At 34.6% G+C, this 17389-nt stretch overlaps 2 protein-coding genes across 2 annotated transcripts; both read left to right on the forward strand.

Annotated features, from left to right (window-relative positions):
- The first annotated feature begins 2565 nt into the window (after nucleotides 1-2565).
- On the forward strand, nucleotides 2566-6187 carry LOC144425708 (uncharacterized). Its single transcript, XM_078115228.1, has 4 exons — nucleotides 2566-2625; nucleotides 4998-5198; nucleotides 5483-5542; nucleotides 5666-6187. The coding sequence occupies exons 1-4, from the start codon at nucleotides 2566-2568 to the stop codon at nucleotides 5957-5959; spliced, it is 615 nt and encodes a 204-aa protein (XP_077971354.1). The 3' UTR covers nucleotides 5960-6187.
- A 2323-nt stretch (nucleotides 6188-8510) lies between these two features.
- On the forward strand, nucleotides 8511-12214 carry LOC144425710 (uncharacterized). The gene is made up of 8 exons (XM_078115229.1): nucleotides 8511-8585; nucleotides 8988-9179; nucleotides 9479-9535; nucleotides 9830-9940; nucleotides 10321-10446; nucleotides 10657-10777; nucleotides 11613-11714; nucleotides 12132-12214. Exons 1-8 carry the CDS (start codon nucleotides 8511-8513, stop codon nucleotides 12212-12214), a joined length of 867 nt encoding a protein of 288 aa, XP_077971355.1.
- The last annotated feature ends 5175 nt before the right edge of the window (nucleotides 12215-17389 follow it).

Raw genomic sequence — 17389 nt, forward strand, 5'->3', positions numbered from 1 at the left:
TAGCTGTACTACTGTGCCTGCTAAAAGGCAACATATTTATAACTACAGTTTTCGTTTCTGCGCAATTTCATGAATTGAAAAACGACTTCACCGACCTAATCATTTGTTTCTACCGTGGTTTTAAATACTTTGGCTGGGCCCTTCGACAACGCCCAAAGTAATTAGACTCGTATAAATAAAATGGTTATTATTTTCACCATTGTGAATTTAAACAAGTCCAGAATATTTATTAAACATATTTTATGTAATTAATTGTGTTTGTGCATGCTAATGAATACCTCACACCCATGGTTTTAATTGAAGAAGGATTAAAAACAATCCATGACAATACGGAACCATACTCATTTTTGGATAATAAATAAAGACTTTTTATAAACTTTATTTACAAACAATTAGTCCATTTATATTAAACACCACTTCTGCGATGACACTCCCATTAGTAAATATAGAAATGAAGTGACTGAGTGTGCCTTTATGCACTGAGTTCAGTTATTTTATAACGATGCCGTGATTTTTTCTAGGTTTATTGGCATTGCATAACACAGCAAAACCACTACATTACATGTACACAATAAATGTACATGTACATGTAATAAAAATTAAAACATATATGGACCGATTTTCCTATGCGGCTGATACAAAAGTACTATTTTTTGGTGGCAGTGAACCTCCGTCATCTGTAAACCTGGAAAAAAAGGTATCGTCGTACTTGTGTTCTTGGACCGACAACTATAATTGTCCAAAATTAATGACATTGTTACTTTCATCTGCAGCTTTTCAATATCAAAACCATGTTATACCATAGATATTCATTTTAGTGTTTCATTCGATGACCTATTAAAATGGCCCTTGGGCTTTGTGTGTTCTTTTTTCTGCGAAAAATTCGCTTTTCTTTTCAAATCCTGGACCAATTGCTTTGAAATTTCAATGATCAAATATTGTCGTTGTTGCTGAAAGGCTATTACTTTTATTTAGTCCTAAAATTTCTGTTAAATCCTGTGAGATCTGACATTTCATCCCAAATTCTGTGTAATTTTTTTTTTCATGAGATCACGGTTTTTATTAATCCGCCAAGCATGTGACGGTTTGCGATACCGATGGCACACTGCAGGTAGCTACAGTACAGTAAGTTACTGTGGAAAGTGCTGTAAATGATTTATTACTACAATCGTGAGTCGAAGCATTTGGCATTTTAATTCACGCTGGCAAGATATGCATAAATCATCATTGTCACAGGACCTGGTAAAGCTAGGGCAGTCCGGGTTCCGGTACTAGTAACTTACGATCCTCCACTGTTTCAGCTCCGTCCAGGATGTGATTTTGGGGGGAAATTGTTGATAAAATATTTTCTTTCTAATTAATTACAGGATCAATTCCTTCAAACTTTTTAGTGGTTGAAGATTATATATTTTCCGCTAAAAGGCTATTAGGCTACCTTTATTTTCGAAAATTTCTGTCGGCTCTCAGGAATTCGTTTTTTATGTGCGATGACGTCATCAAAATGAAAAATTCCGCACCTCCAGACGGTTCCGCATTTTTTGCGTTCTGGTGATCAGGCGAAGTCGTGAGGACTACGGTGCCGGTAGTATACTGTTGCATACCCGTACTACCTCCTGGGAGCTTGCGTGTTCACAAGGTTGAGCATTTCTCTCTTGTTGTTATTCAAATACTTACACTATCTCCAAAATCGTTATAAAATACCCATTGAAAGACATATCTGTGATTTAAATGTTTATTATATCATTAGTGTAAAAATTTGTTTTTGAGTCGTGAGTCATGATCACATTATGTCTTGTGAGCTACTGTTTGTGATAAAAATCACACATACCATAGTTTATAATTGTTGAATAGGATAGGATTTACATATTTATCCCGGGGGAGAGGAAAGCCGATAAGACGACTTATTCATATGGCGAACCACGGCCTCTCGCCCGGTTACCATTCCGAGTCGGGTATGGGGTTAGTTATATTGTTTTGTTTTCGGAAGCATGGACTTGGTGGTGGAGGAAGCCGTAACCGACCAGCGGTTACGTGAACCACCCAACGACGGCGAGGAGTCCAGCAACCCTCTCGCACATAATCATCCTTGCATGAGATTCGAACCTGCGAACCCACGCAGAGTAATTAGAGGTGCGGTGGCGAGCGTATTCCTAACGCTTAGCCCGTTGAGCCACACCGCCGCGCATACAATTGGGAAGTTTTCATTTCATATGGAATCCAGTACGCAAGAGAATATTCTACAGATATCTAAATAAACATTGCTTGATGGAAGTATGTAACCTTATGTCATTATGTACAAACCTTTAGTGAGATAGATGAAGTGGAAAACTGTTAGAACACATACTCTCTTTCTTTTGTTCTCGGAAAAGTATAATAAAGTTGATTTTCAAATTATTCCACTTCGCTAGTGAAGTGCTTGATTGCTTTAATTTTGTTTAAATTGCATTTGCACAATTCGCACAACATTGGCTATATATAAAATGCGATGAGTGGTGCATTTTCGTTATTAGATTCTGGGTCTTTTTGAACAAGTATATTTATCGTTGTTGAAATATACCTACAATCATGTTGGAAAAATTGAACCTAGAAAAGAATCAGTATCTTCCGATGGAGTATTCTGCAAAGGTGAGATTTAATGGTATATTAGATATAAAGTCACTGAGAAAATACCGAATACTGAAATAATAAAAGCCTAACAATTGATCCAAGCCTGGCTGTTGAATTGCAATTCGGCAAATCGTAGAACTGTAGTCATGTTCCCATATTTACCGAAGCCAGGTGTTGACTTCGGAATTTTTAATTGAAAAGGGATATAGCATGGATTGCGGGGATGAAAATACAAATAGGGGGACGCTCCACTCGGGCCATAAACTGTATTATGGCTCCACATTTGAGAGAAGAGATTCTCGCATCTATTCAAATCTTTATAATAAAACCTGGTCATCATTTTTGGCTACAAAAACACACCATAGCGACAGTGAATTCCAAAATTTATTTATGGCAAATTTTATATGCATATTGATACTAACTTTATTTTAAGCGTATACTAGGTTTCGAAAATGTACACAAAATGCACCAAAATTATCTAAAGAAACAATAGGAGAAGGGAGGGGGGGGGCTACAATGGGACACGGGGCACAGTGGAAAATCAGCCCTCAGACTCATACTATATTCGGAATTAGGCCCGCGATTCGATGTTTGAATCCGCCTTTCGGTAAGTTGCAACGTCCCTGGAAACGGACAGCGGCGGTACAGAGCGACGCAAGCAATGAAATTGGTTTTGGGGGTTCAAACTAAAATTTCGCCATCTCATTCTTTTCTTTTTCCTAATTTTGGCTTTCGAGCTTTCGAACAGGACAAACCACCCTCTAGTATTTTCTAGCTTCAGTCCGCTGTGAAATATATTCATATTGTTGGCGAGTAGGTACGCCTTCCTAATCTCGACGTGGGGCAATCTGAAAATATTTGTGTCATATGAGGAACAATGGAAAGGGATTCAGAGGGACATGCTCCAAAAATTGATGTGTTTTTGAGTATTGTTAAATTCTACAGTCAAAATTGAGAATATTTAATACGAACATTCTCATACTTATTTTATATTCATATTATCCCCGTTACAGGGATCATTATGGCATGTAGATACACCAATAGATTATTGTCACTATTGTTGATAAAAGATTTCTAGAAAATCTTATTCAAAAATCTAATTTCTCGCGTAGAAAAAAGAAATGTCATCGTTTTTTCGCAACCAATTTCAAAATAAATTTCGAATAAAATCATTTTGATTGGCATTCAGAATATGTTAATTTTGTTGGTGTTTCGTGCAAGGAAATAAAGTGAAAGTAAAAGAATCAGTGGAGCACATGAGCACGGGTGGTCATTACATATAATATAGTTTAATTCGTTTTGAAGGAAATTATTTAAATTGAAAGAAAAAATAGGTGCACAACAGCATAATGATATACAGCCTTTTCGGTTAATTTCACAAATTGAATATGTGCATGATCTGACACAGATTTACGAGAAAGGCTAATTGCATATCATAACAACAAACCTAAATTAATTCCGGTTGAATCAAGAAGAAATGTATTGTACAAATATTTAAAACAAAATGCTCTAATTTTTGGCTATAGCTGGAGAAGGGGATAATTTTGTAATGTTGTTTCACAATTTTAAATTATTTCCTAGCTTCACTGTATAAACCTGTATGGTTTGGTCTAAACGTAATAAAATTTCACAAGAGGTTCAGTGGTTATGTGAGAGTGCAAAATATACGCTTGTACATTTATTGTTTTTTTTGTGTAATGCAAGCAAGCTGAATAAACAGATAGAAAAGTGAAAATGAAAGAAGTACAAAAATAGATGTCACGAGATGTAATATGCGAAAATATGCATTGGGTTATTTCAATGAAAAACTTCAAACGTCCGGTGATATTAAAACCACAACCACAATTTTCAGCAAACCATGTCGATCGCAGTTTAAAAGTCATTAAACTGCCATTTTCTAGATTGTTTCTTTCCGTTTCATTATATTTTTTAGAAAAATAGAAATGACACCAACGCAGAAGTAGAAAGAAATATTGTCTAATATAGCCGATTGCTTCAGGCGAGAAATAATTTTTTTTCGAATACAGAATCATCGATAAATCAACTTTAAACCTCATGATGGAATATAGACATTCGTCTCTTTCCATTCATCGCCGGGGAGAAACATTCTATTCGAATACGTTAACACAATTCATTCATTATAGATTTGTTTGAATGATTATGGGCGAGTAGTTATTGTAAGAAAGAAATGGAGTTGAAATATTTTCGTGATTCAAATTTCTGGTCACACAAAAAATTTTTTTTTATCAACTCCGAACATTCCTCTAAAACTAAGTGAATATTTATTTAAATTTTTTCAACGTATGTTAAAGCGTATCATTTGTTATAGAAACTTCTACTGTTCTTTCAACTAATTACTAAACAATTCTATGCGTAATCTATTTTATTAGGATGTACCTCTTTCACACGCATCTCCAGCACAGAACAATGGAGTGAAAAACTGCTTATTAGCTAGTGCCATTTTCAACGTTTTGTTCATTGGCGCCCTCGTCGTTGGAGGAGTTTTTCTTTACCGTAGTCATTATACTATTTGTCGTCTTCAAGTGGACAAACAAATCGCTCATTTTAAAGGCTTGGGTTTGACATACAGGGTAAGAAAATATGCTATTGTTTTAATTAGATAATTGATATAATAGATTAAAACCAACGGAAGTCGCCTAAAAACATGTATATCAAATTTTCTTTTCCATTTACCTTCGCGATGTGAAAAACTGTTCCGCAAATGTCAAAAAACAAATCACAAGCCTTTGCCATTGAATCTATTTCCTGCACCCCGATTGTGTTGACGCGTGATTTTAAAATCAACTTTTAAAATTTGAAAGACGTATCCTCTTTTAAACTGACTGAACTGCAAAATCATGCATCGAATTTATAGATTCACGGATGTGACGTCACTCCAGAGCACAAAGCACGTAAAATTGAGAAAGGGGCTATGGTGAGAAAATGCTGAAAAATATAATATAATATATTTAGATAGATTAATTTTTTGTGATAACTCGTTATTTAATAATTACTGGTGTACTAGATAAACAAAATTAAAGTTAATTACTTCATTAAGGCTGAAAGTCACAACAACGTTTGGGTGAATGATGAAAATGACAAAAAGGGCGAACAAAAGCCTTTGGCAGAAAGCATATTCTCCCACTCGAACGGGCATCGTCCACCAATCTCATTTCCTATGCCACCTAAACCAGAGATGAAAAACATGATGCGAAAAGAGGAAGGAAAAATCAACGATATTGCAAAAGATTTCTATCCCGGTGGAATGGACGAGAAGGAAAATGGAATTCCAAAACCTCCCAATCTTAATGACATATATGACAAGATTAGAGGAAAATTCAATCGGTATTGAGAGAAACATGGTTTTGTACCGAACCTATATATTGTTGACGGACTCCAGATCTACTTTTATCTTTTTATATTAAGTAAATTGAGTAATTTTTCATTATTGTTATCACTACCTACGAATATGCTGAATTTCTTGCAAAGGAAAAAACACTCGAATTTCGGTATAATATATCGATGGTTTTCACTTGTAATTACAGAAATTTATTCAAAATTTGATTCACACATCTACACAAAAATTAAATTGTCACTGCGCTGCACTGGCCTCGTGTCACCATCTTTTCGAGACCTACTGTTTTCAAAGTACAACCCTTTTAGTTGAGGTAGCGTAATTCTGCATGCATGGATATGTTATGTTTTCTCAGTTATTTTTACAGTTACATATGAGGTAATAGTAAATGGATCGTTTAAATTTTTTTTTCAAATAAAAATTGCAGAATGAAATATCATATTATAAATATTTACTGTCTTCTGCCAGTCGGGAAACTCATCTTGACAAAATACCAGGACCGACATCGTATACGAATTGAATATGACCTAAATTGCACAACCCTTCGCCGACTTTTACATATCTTATTATAGTATAGGCTACAATCATGCTCCAAATAGACTTATAAACTAAGGTCAAACAACAGATTACGAAAACCTGAAACAGTGCTCTCTGTCTCTACCACCGGAACGTCTTGGACGATAGATTCTGATCAAAACTAAGAAAGGCCGTTGTAGTGTAACCATACAGGTTTCAATAAAATGAAACAGAAATTTGTTCCATTGTACGTGATGATAAAATATAGCAAATCTGTTTATTTGACATATATATACATATATTGCAGTGGTGTGCGCAAGTGTTCGATGAGGGGGAATTTATAAATTGAAAAGGGATGACGTCATAATATAATGCTATAATGCTAACACCCTCCCTCTTGATACGCTTCTGCATGGCCATAGGCAGATAAACTATTGCAATTCTTTGCTTTGGATAAAAAGTTTCCTGTTGTGGACTGAAATCACGCGTGTACCCATATTGATGCAATAGCAAATAATAACTTCGTTTGACGAAGGTACGTCAGTATTACGTTCATATCATATCTCTTATTTGTGTTTGTCTCCCATAATGTTTGGAAATGAGATTTTTGATAAAGATTGCCAAAGCCTCAATAGCCCTATGTCCTCGTTAAGGCATACAAAGAAACACCTTTAATCAAGGAAAGCAAACACTTGGTGTGTAATGATTTACAATATATCAACAAAGTTACAAACTAAGAAAATATAAATAGAGGCGTTACGATTTTGTTTTTATATATTAATTATCAATAAATAACTTCCTGTTGGCGACAAATGCAGACGATAAGTTACGACCAGCTAGAGAAATAATCTGTAATTTTGCTACGATATACCTGATAGTTACTAATATTACCAAAGGCTAGCAACATTCGACTCATTACACAGGATTTAGTTTTGTTACATCATATATAATATGAGGACTGATTGAATTATGCCCTTCGATGACTATATATATTATTCATTACTTATAGTACAATCTATCAGCCTACCATGTATGCCGACATTTCATTCAAAATGAAAAGACATCAAAACAATCGGTACAAGATCTTATTTGCAGGCCTTAAAGTAGAATTTTTCGAATATTGACACGTAATAACGAGGTGATATCTGCATTGTCCCCACTCTGTATGTATTATTCGTATTGCCATATTTGTTGCAATCACTTCATGCTTTTCAAACTATTATTAGTTTATTTCTTCATAAGTCATTTCAGATCGGAGATGTGTGGAAACTGTGTATAGATTAGTGGTTTTCAACCAGGTTTCCGTCAGTACAGTTCAGGAGTTCCGCAAGTTACGATTCAATTATTGATATATGTATATTGTTTAAATATAATCAAATACAATTATGTTCGCCAACATTATTAAACTTGCTATACTTTGAAGATTATTTTGTTTTGTCAGTATTAGGTTTGCTTTTACATATAGTTTATAGTTTAAATCAGTGGTTCTCCAACTTCTTTGTACAGTATTGTGACTAGAGTTGAGATCTGAAGCCCGAGCCCGACCCGACACGAAACTTCGGGTTTGCTTCGGGCTTGGGCCTGCAAATCCAGTTACATAGTCGGTCTTGGGTCGGGTTTAATACCCACGGGCCTGGGTCGGACGGGCTGAATTTTTGGAATATATGTTCAAGTTGCGACTCCCCGTGATTCTTTTAAAAAAAGACATTTTTGCATCTAGTTTCATTTGAACGAACAAACAAAACACAATGAAAGTCAGTGAAAGTGCATTCAATAATGAGGGTGCACTTGCTTCTTTTATCATTGAACCTTTGCGTGAACTGTGAAATAGCCGCACGTATTTCCCTTTCAACATTTACCCGACATCCGTATATCGCATTGACTTAAGACGATGGTGGAAAATACTACACTATTTTCTTATGCATACATATTTATAATAATTTACCTATTTAAATATTTTGTAGTATCACTGCAATAACACAAAATAAAAGAGTACAAAACATTATTTTTTATTAAAATCATCAAGTACAGTATGGAATTTCAAAATTCCAGAAACCGACAACTTCAAATATCCTCTGTCAATAAAAGTTCTTTGATTGGAATTGGGGTAAGAATTTATAAGAATTATCATATTAAATAAAATCTTAAAATATATACTGATGTATATCGTTTGAATTTTTTTCGAATAATGCTGGAATATAAGGCACTTAAGGTTATAGACAGAATTTTATTATTGTAGTTCCGAATAAAAAGGTTCCATTCAAATTATTTATTCAAAGGGCGAAACATAAAAAATAAATACATTGAGAATTTTCCTTCTTTTTCTCATGTTATCTTGTCTTTTTTTGCTCATTTAAAAGGGAATTCATAATTGTCATAATATGTTTATTGCAAAAATATACAAACTTGAAATCGCGTATTGTTTTTTTTTTTGTTTCGACTCAATTGATCTTAAAATGATTTTTTTTCATTATTTTCAACTTTCATACTCCATTTATATTACTCACAGGTTACTGAAATTTTACTTGGACTATCTTCCATCGGTTGTTGTATTGCAACAATAATCTTTGCCGCGGACAGATACTGGGATTGCTACTGGAACATTTTATACCATTACCATGATGATTCTGGTTACCATTACATTGATTGCGAACTGCCACGTTTTTCGTTGTCTGCTCAAGGAATATGGGCTGGAACTTTTGTGAGTTTTGCAAGTTTGCTTAGGTCATATTATGTAAAATATGGTATTGATATCCTCGGCGCAGTGTTTTGGCTATAGTTTACAATATTTCACCAAAATAACCTTGTATTGAAACTTTTGGTTCAAAATTGGACTGCTGTAATATCGTCAAATTCAACAAAATAAAGCATTTTAAACATAATAACAATGACTTACGTTCTGATGCAACCGTATTTTATTGAAAAAGAATCATATGAATGATTTATAATTGAAGGCGAAATACTTGAAAATCACACAAAATAGTTTTTATTATAATTTAGACTCTGATTGCTGGATGTATCAACATTGATTTCGGAGCGAATCCGTCGAAAAAACTAGTAAGTATTATTTAGCGAATTAGTCCTGTCCAGATACTCTTCCGCTGCTAAAAAAACTCACATATCACTCTTGGTTTATTTTCTGCTTTTTTTCAATATGACTAGTTAGTAGGAGAAACAGAAGGAATGTCTTTTGTTGATAGTTATAGTTTTACAAGTCTAGCTCTTTGGCAGACAGTTAGAGGTTAGAGCTATATTTGTTTGAAATCGAACAAAATTTGTTTTGTTTGATTATGTGTTTGTCGTCTACGAAATTTTTTAAACATCTTTGTTACTGATTATTTTTTATCCCAGGCATCCTATAGCATCGGATTTGCAACGTTTTCAACTTTGTTGAACCTGGCCATGGTTTGTTTGGAAGTGTTTGCCATTTTTGACCGTTACGATTACGATCACTACTCTTCCGTGAGTTTTTTTTCCATTTTAGGAAATCTGTATACATTAGAATCTACTTCATTTGTTTATACGCCGTGTATCATTTTAAACTTTTGAATTAGAATTTTTTAAACCAGTATATACGTTCTAATTACGTATCTGAAGTAAAAACGGGGCTACTCGAGCAATTACTGGAATCCGATTTGCAAAATTTGTCCATTTTTGTAGGGGTTAAGGATTCATTTCTACATAGTTATACATCCAGCTCATAATATCATTATTTATGGATTTGAAGATTATTCAAATGGTTGTTTTGAAATTTCGCTAGAGAGTTCTGGAATGTGGAAACTATTTTAGACTGATCAAACATAATCAAAATAATTCTTAACGTTTTTAATTCTGACTTGCAGTGGACATTACAAAATCTACACATAGCTTTGCTATCTATTGCCAGCTTACAAGTCATATTTACTTTTACAACATCTGTTTTATCATGTTGTGTTGGAGGATGTGGTGAGTGCTGTGGCAACGAGCAAGTAAGTGTTCATATGAGGATTTTTAGATATTGATCCGGTTATCTATGATTTCATTTTGATCCCATTTTTAGCGGATTAAATTGAGTTATACGTTTTTCTACCCTAAAATGTAATGAATATACAAATCCCCTTTTAGATGTCATCAATGTATTGCGTGGATGTGTTACCACAGGGCACTCATGAATATATTTAATCAACGCTGCTTTATAGGTCAACACGGTAGTTATTCCAATGACTTCAACAGCATATCCTCAACAAGGCGCAGTCAACAATGCTTATATGGCAGAGCAGCAAACGAGATACTTGCAGCCTCAACCTCAGCAAATGTTGGGTAAATACTGACAGCGGTGGTATTAGATAGATAAGCTGATCAAACAAGTACTCAGTACCCAAGCTTGTGTACAGCAGAATGAACCCCAAAGTATAAGCGAATCGATAGCATGTAATTTCAATATTTGGCCAGCCGCTTCTACTAGTATATAAAATTACGCTTCCTTGAAATATTGTTTGACTGGTATATTCAAATTAATATATGTTAGGATTGTCTAGTTTTCTAAAAGTGAAATTATGGGTGCCGAATTAAGAAAGTCTATCTGGAATTTCACGATATACATGTTCTAGAACAGGGGTGTCAAACTCGTGGGTTTCCGAGGGCCGCATTGCATTTTGGGAATTGTGCAAAGGGCCGCTAACAGTTTTTGATATATTTTGATAATGTATACTTGAAACATATTTTTAGATAGCTGTAGTTTGTAGCTGTAGTTTAAGTATTCATAACTGGGTCAGATTGAAAACAGAAAAATTTTAATTTTCCAAATCTCCTTTCAGTAAATTGTCGTTTTCTGTGTGAATTATGAATTTCACTTCAAAAGGTTAGAAAAATGTATTACATTTAGATAATGAAAATACGTACAAAATACTACAATTATTGTTTAGCGTTCGAGGGCCGCATTGGAAGCTCTCTGGGGCCACATGAGGCCCGCGGGCCGCAAGTTTGACACCTCTGTTCTAGAATCGAGATGGTTTTTAGTCACATTTTACACAATTTGTTTGATTAGGAACTACAATTCGCTCAGACCAAGATTATGATTTCCTATGGGACTCACGGCTGCCCTGGCCCTGATGGACTACTGTGAATTATATAAGCAATCATTTATATACTTTAGCACACCGGTCTTCAGCTGTGAATAAGATAAAAATGACATCTAACGCCATGCATTTGCCTGGAGTTGTTGAAACAAATCCACCGTCATATGGCAGAAGAACATGTAAGTTGAACTGAAATTGTGTTGCATTTTGACATGCTCCAGAAAGACGGATATTGGATGGTACAAAATACATATGGGAATCATAACAAATGAAACCCAAAATGGAATTATTATCGATTTCTGTGGTAAAACAGATAATATTTTTAACTTTACACGCTCACACATTTGGAAAGTCTTCTGTAGTAATCAAAATTTAACGGAGTCCTATTCTAACAAACACAGCCTTGCTACGCAAATAGCCCCTAGTTCTGAGTCTTTCATGGACTGTCACTAAACTATAGGTTACAGTGGATGTAAGCTTAAATGAAACGAAAATGAAATTTAAACTTTCTCTTACATTACTGTTAAATTGTGCTTAGGTTTGGTTTTTTGAAAGCTCACAAAAACATTTTCTTTATGCTTGCAATTTATTTGTAGATATTCCCAATATGGAGCAAGACGCCCAAACAACATCAGCTTTAGATATTGGCGAGACAGATGCGACTGGATGGAATTATTAGTTTTTCAAATATTCGAAAGGAGACCGAAATTCCTAATTAAATTTAAAAAGATGTTATATTATTCAAGTATTTATGACACTATATGTTTTTTATGTCGAATAAATGAAAAATCTGACATCGTGAATACAAAAAGGGTAATTTTATCTCAATATTGTTATAGGGGTTTACTTATACGTACCAAAACATGGTTCTTGTACAACGTGGCTAATGCATACCTTTTTAATTAAATCCGACAATAGTTTACTCTTCACTGGACAATCATGAGTACTGAACTTTAATCATGTTATTGATATCAATTTCCTCAGACATTAGATTATTTGAAATATTGTTTGCTTATGTAATTGTAGAAATTAGTTACTTCGTTGAACATAATGTCATATAAAATATATCGTTTTATAATGTTATATAACGAACACACAAAATCAAATCTGACTTTCCAATGTTGCAGTCAGACGGTGGCTTATCAAATTGGAGAAAGACAGAACAGGAGTAGGATTATGAAGTGTATAACAAAGTCAATAGGAATTATCTTCAAATTTGACACATGGGTCGTTTTCTTAAATTGTCGTTGTTTAAGAAAAATCTGCACAATAAATAGACCTATCTATTTTGAATTCAGTACTTAGATATGGAAGAAGTTGCGAGTAGGTTATTACTTTAATTTTTTTTATGGGAACCAATATTACACCTATTTCACGATGAGTGGAAGAAAAAATTAATAATAAATTTCAAAAGACTTTTATCACGATGGAATGGACGGGAAGGAAACTGCATTCCACAAACCTCTCAATCTAAACGACATATTTGACAAGATTAGGGAAAAATTCGATGGGTATAAAGAGAAACATGGTTATATACCGTACCTATCTACGATATATTGTTGACGGACTCCAGATGTACTTTTATCTTTATATATTTAGTAATTTTCTATTATTGTTATCACTACCTACGATTATGCTGCATTTCTTGCACTGAAAAAAAAAAAACTCAAATTTTGGTATACTATATCGATGGTTTTCAGTTTTAAATACGGAAAATTCTTCAAAACTCAACTCGCACAAAAATTAAATTGTCACTGCACCGTGAGCCCGTGAACTCTTTAATTGCCCTCGTGTCATCATCGTTGCGAGACCTACTGTTTTCAAAGTACCTTTCAGTTGAGGTAGAGTAGTCCAGTTTGCATGGGCATGTTATTTATTTCAGTTATATTTACAGGTATATAAAAGATAATAGTAAATCGATCGTTTAATTTTGTTTTTTGACAATATAGATTGCAGAATGAAATATCGTATTCTAAATATCTATTGTCTTCTACCAGTCGGAAAACTCATCTTGGCAAAGTTCCAAGACCGACATCGTATAACAATCAGATATGACCTGATTTGCACAACTCTTCGCTGACTGTTACATTTCTTTTAGTGTACATTTATGCTCCAAATAGAAGGGTGTTATAAACTAAGGTTAAAAACAGAATAGAATAATTAACCCAGGTATCATAGTCTTTACGTAAAGTACGCGTAACGGTGCTCTCTAGCGATACCAGCAGGCATGGCTTTGTGGGCGATAGATTCCGGTCAAAACTAAGGAAGGCAGATGTAGCGTAACCGGCAATACAGGTTTCAATGTAATGAAACAGGAATTTGTTCTGTTGTACGTACTGATAAATACAGCAAATCTGTTTATTTGACATATACACAAGATTATTCATGGGAATGGGATTCCTATTGGAAACGTCCCATGGGATGATACACCACACATTTCCATTTCTCATAGGATACGTGGGACACTAAATTTTTAAGACACCCAAAATTATCAATATGTCTTTACATGTGCGGTTTTAACATGATGGCGAGGCATGGTTGCCAGATCCCAGCGATCTAAAAAGCCAAATCAAGACATCAAAAGTCAGAAAAAGTACAAAAGCCCCATGATTTGAAGCCTTGGCACAATAGTGAACTTATACCGTTTTCAATATGCTGATGTAGACCCATTAGTTCATTTAGTGAGCCACACAAATGCCTTTTCCCATTGGAAGTTGTATTTTCGGTTGCTACCATGACGATTACCACTTCAGTGGGATGACGTGCTTAAAAGTAAAAGGAATTAATTGAATGGCAGAACCAGAATCTACATTCGACACAATACAGTCCAGCTGACATCTATATAAAAAAAATCAAAACACCAAATAAAATGGAATATCAAGCGGACAGCAATATTTTACAAATAAATTTTATGCAATACAGGGTGCCGCTTCAGTATGTGATATACCTACATTCTTCCTATACCGCGTACTGTACTTTACTATTGAAAAGATTTTGAAACCATCATTTTTATTGAAAAAATGTCTAACCACGTGCCGCTCACAGGTGGTTTACAGATAACAATTTTAGCGTAGTTATTCACATGGTTCCTGAAACTGAATTTTGATTACTGCAACTAAACTGAAGCTCATCGGAAGGCATAAGGTATACAACTATTTTTTGGAAACAGAACCTAAAAAACCATAAAAATGAGGCAATGTTTACAACCCTGCTTGAATATCTGTCTGGGCGGCTGCAGAAACTATAGTTGTTACGGCATTGTTGACTTATTTCTGATTGGCTATGGTTAAGCGTTAAGATAATAAACGAGGAAAACTGCTGCTCGGGTAAATCCGAATGTTAAGTAGCTAAGCCAAATCGAATCGAATATTAGAATATATTCGAATATCAAAGTAAGTTCAAAGTATTCAAATATATTTTCGTCAAATTTTCGAATAATTCCGAATAAAAGTAACTTTTCACCAGCAGCTAGGAGTTTCGTATTCGAGGGAAATCTGCAAACGATTTTCTGCATTTTTTCACGTATTGTTATAACGATAAAACAGAATCAACACTTTGATTGTTTGTTACCTAGTGCGAGCGTGCTCGCATATGATTGCGACACCTTAGCATGGTTGCGTGGTGGGCATTGCCGCCATTCCTTTTCAAGGCTTCCTTTTTACGCATTGATTTCTGTTTCCTGGCATAAAATTTTGATAACGATAGGTAAAGGTATCGACTTTTATAGGGATGATTTTCTGTTGCGTAAAATATTCAAATCCATGACCGATACCAGCTTTTAAAATGCCTACCCTATATCAATTTAATTTTGCTCAACGTAACGCGCCGACTTACGAAAAAAAGCTTACCTAAAATACCACGGCAATCTGTGGACATAAAATATGTAGTGAGGTGCCTGAATATATTTCATTTTTGATTTGTATTTTTGTACTTCCAGAAAATGAAAGCATTACTTCTCTAAAATACCGCGGCAATATGTAAAATGTGTGGTAAGCTGTCCGATTATATTAAATTTTTGATTATGTATTTTCGTACTTGCTGAAAAATGAAAGCATTACTGCTCTGAAATACCAAACAATCTGCAGACACAAAATGTGTGGTAAGCTGCCGATTATATTTAATTTTTGATTCGTATTTTCGTACCAAAAAAGAAAACATAATTGCTCTAAAATACTGTGGCAATCTGTGGACGTATATAAAACGCTGGTAAGCCGCCCGATTATATTAAATTTTTATTTGTATTTTCCTACTTGCGGGAAAATGAAAGCATTAATGCACTGAAATAACACGGGAATATGTAAAGATAAAATGTGTGGTAAGCTGTCCGATTATATTTAAATTTTGATATGTATTCTCGTACTTGCGGAAAAATGAAAGCATTACTGCTCTAAAATACCACGGCAATCTGTGGACATAAAATGCGTGGTAAGCTGCTCGATTATATGAGATTTTCGATTCCTATTTTTGTACTTGCATTCGCGCCAATCTGTAGACATAAAATGTGTGGTGAGCTGCACCATATTTAAATTTTGATTCGTATTTCCATACTTCCAGAAAAAAAAACACATTACTATTCTTAAATACCACTATCGCATAAATGACAAGCATGGCCGCAGATGCATCTGATCGTAAATACACACTAATACTTGATGTCCAACTCCGCTCGCTGTATAATAAACAAACAAAGGCGATGTTGCACCTCCAAGTGGCGGGCGTCACGGTCGGTTAGGCTCAGACAAGGCGCCTAACGACGACGACGCTCCTGCATCGCAGCTGACCTATTTATTGATGACTGAAATAGTTGCTAAGGACATGGAGAACTTTATTGCAGAAATGGAGTTTGATAAAAATGAACAAATATTTGTGGAAACTTTTTATGAAGACACAGTCTGTCCTGCGAATGACCAGGATGATGTAACAACTTTCTTGTCGAAAGGAAGCGTGGCATAAAAAATGCGCGATACATTGCAAGTAATGTCAGACAGATATAAGTAAAGTGGTGGCGAATATGAATACTTTGTACTTCATATAAAAAAAACTATTAGTAGAGCAGCCTTTTGGTCTCACTCCATCTCAAGTATTGTACCTTTTACGGAAGTTTTTTCTTCACTTGACCTATAATACTAAATCTGAAAGCGTAATAACCACCAATCTCACAGCCAAAGAAATTTTAGATTACATTTGAAGGATATTTTATTAGAAAAAATCATCACAGTAAGTAAGGCATTCCAGGTAGTCATGAACCATAAACTCATATTAATCAAAAATAATTACGCTTACAAAAGTGACTGAAAGTAAAGATTTCACAGCGAAACATGCTTATGGGGAATTTTGAAATGGTTATCTCACTACATGCAAGCAGCTGAAATTTATTTCCATCATTACATCGATAAACATCCGACACTTGATATTTTGAAGCATTCATGAGCGAATACCTATTAAACAATGTAACTGAATGTCAAAATGTAACAACACTACTTGAGAAAGTATTCGAAAAATTTACTTAGAGCAAATGTATACATAAAGTACTACAGCCAAAATAATAAAAACAAGATCAACAATAGGACTCATGGAATACGAAAACAATTGAAGAAACACAACAGCTACAACGAAGATTAAGATATATGTGATTACAGTCAAGTTTCCGTACTCCTGAAGTATGCATACCAAGAAATGCGGACACCGGAACGTAGCATACTATAAGTCTTAGCCAAAACTAAATTTAATCACAGTCGTCAAGAAATTCCTTGAGTAATTTTTAGCTAAAACATCAAAATTTGATTTCAGTTTGGTTGTGACAGCAACAGGCGGGCCAGATTTGGCCCTAGTCCTATAACAGAAAAATGTGTTGCAT

The sequence above is a fragment of the Styela clava genome, chromosome 8 (assembly GCF_964204865.1).
Source record: "Styela clava chromosome 8, kaStyClav1.hap1.2, whole genome shotgun sequence".
In the NCBI taxonomy this organism is placed as follows: Eukaryota; Metazoa; Chordata; class Ascidiacea; order Stolidobranchia; family Styelidae; genus Styela; species Styela clava.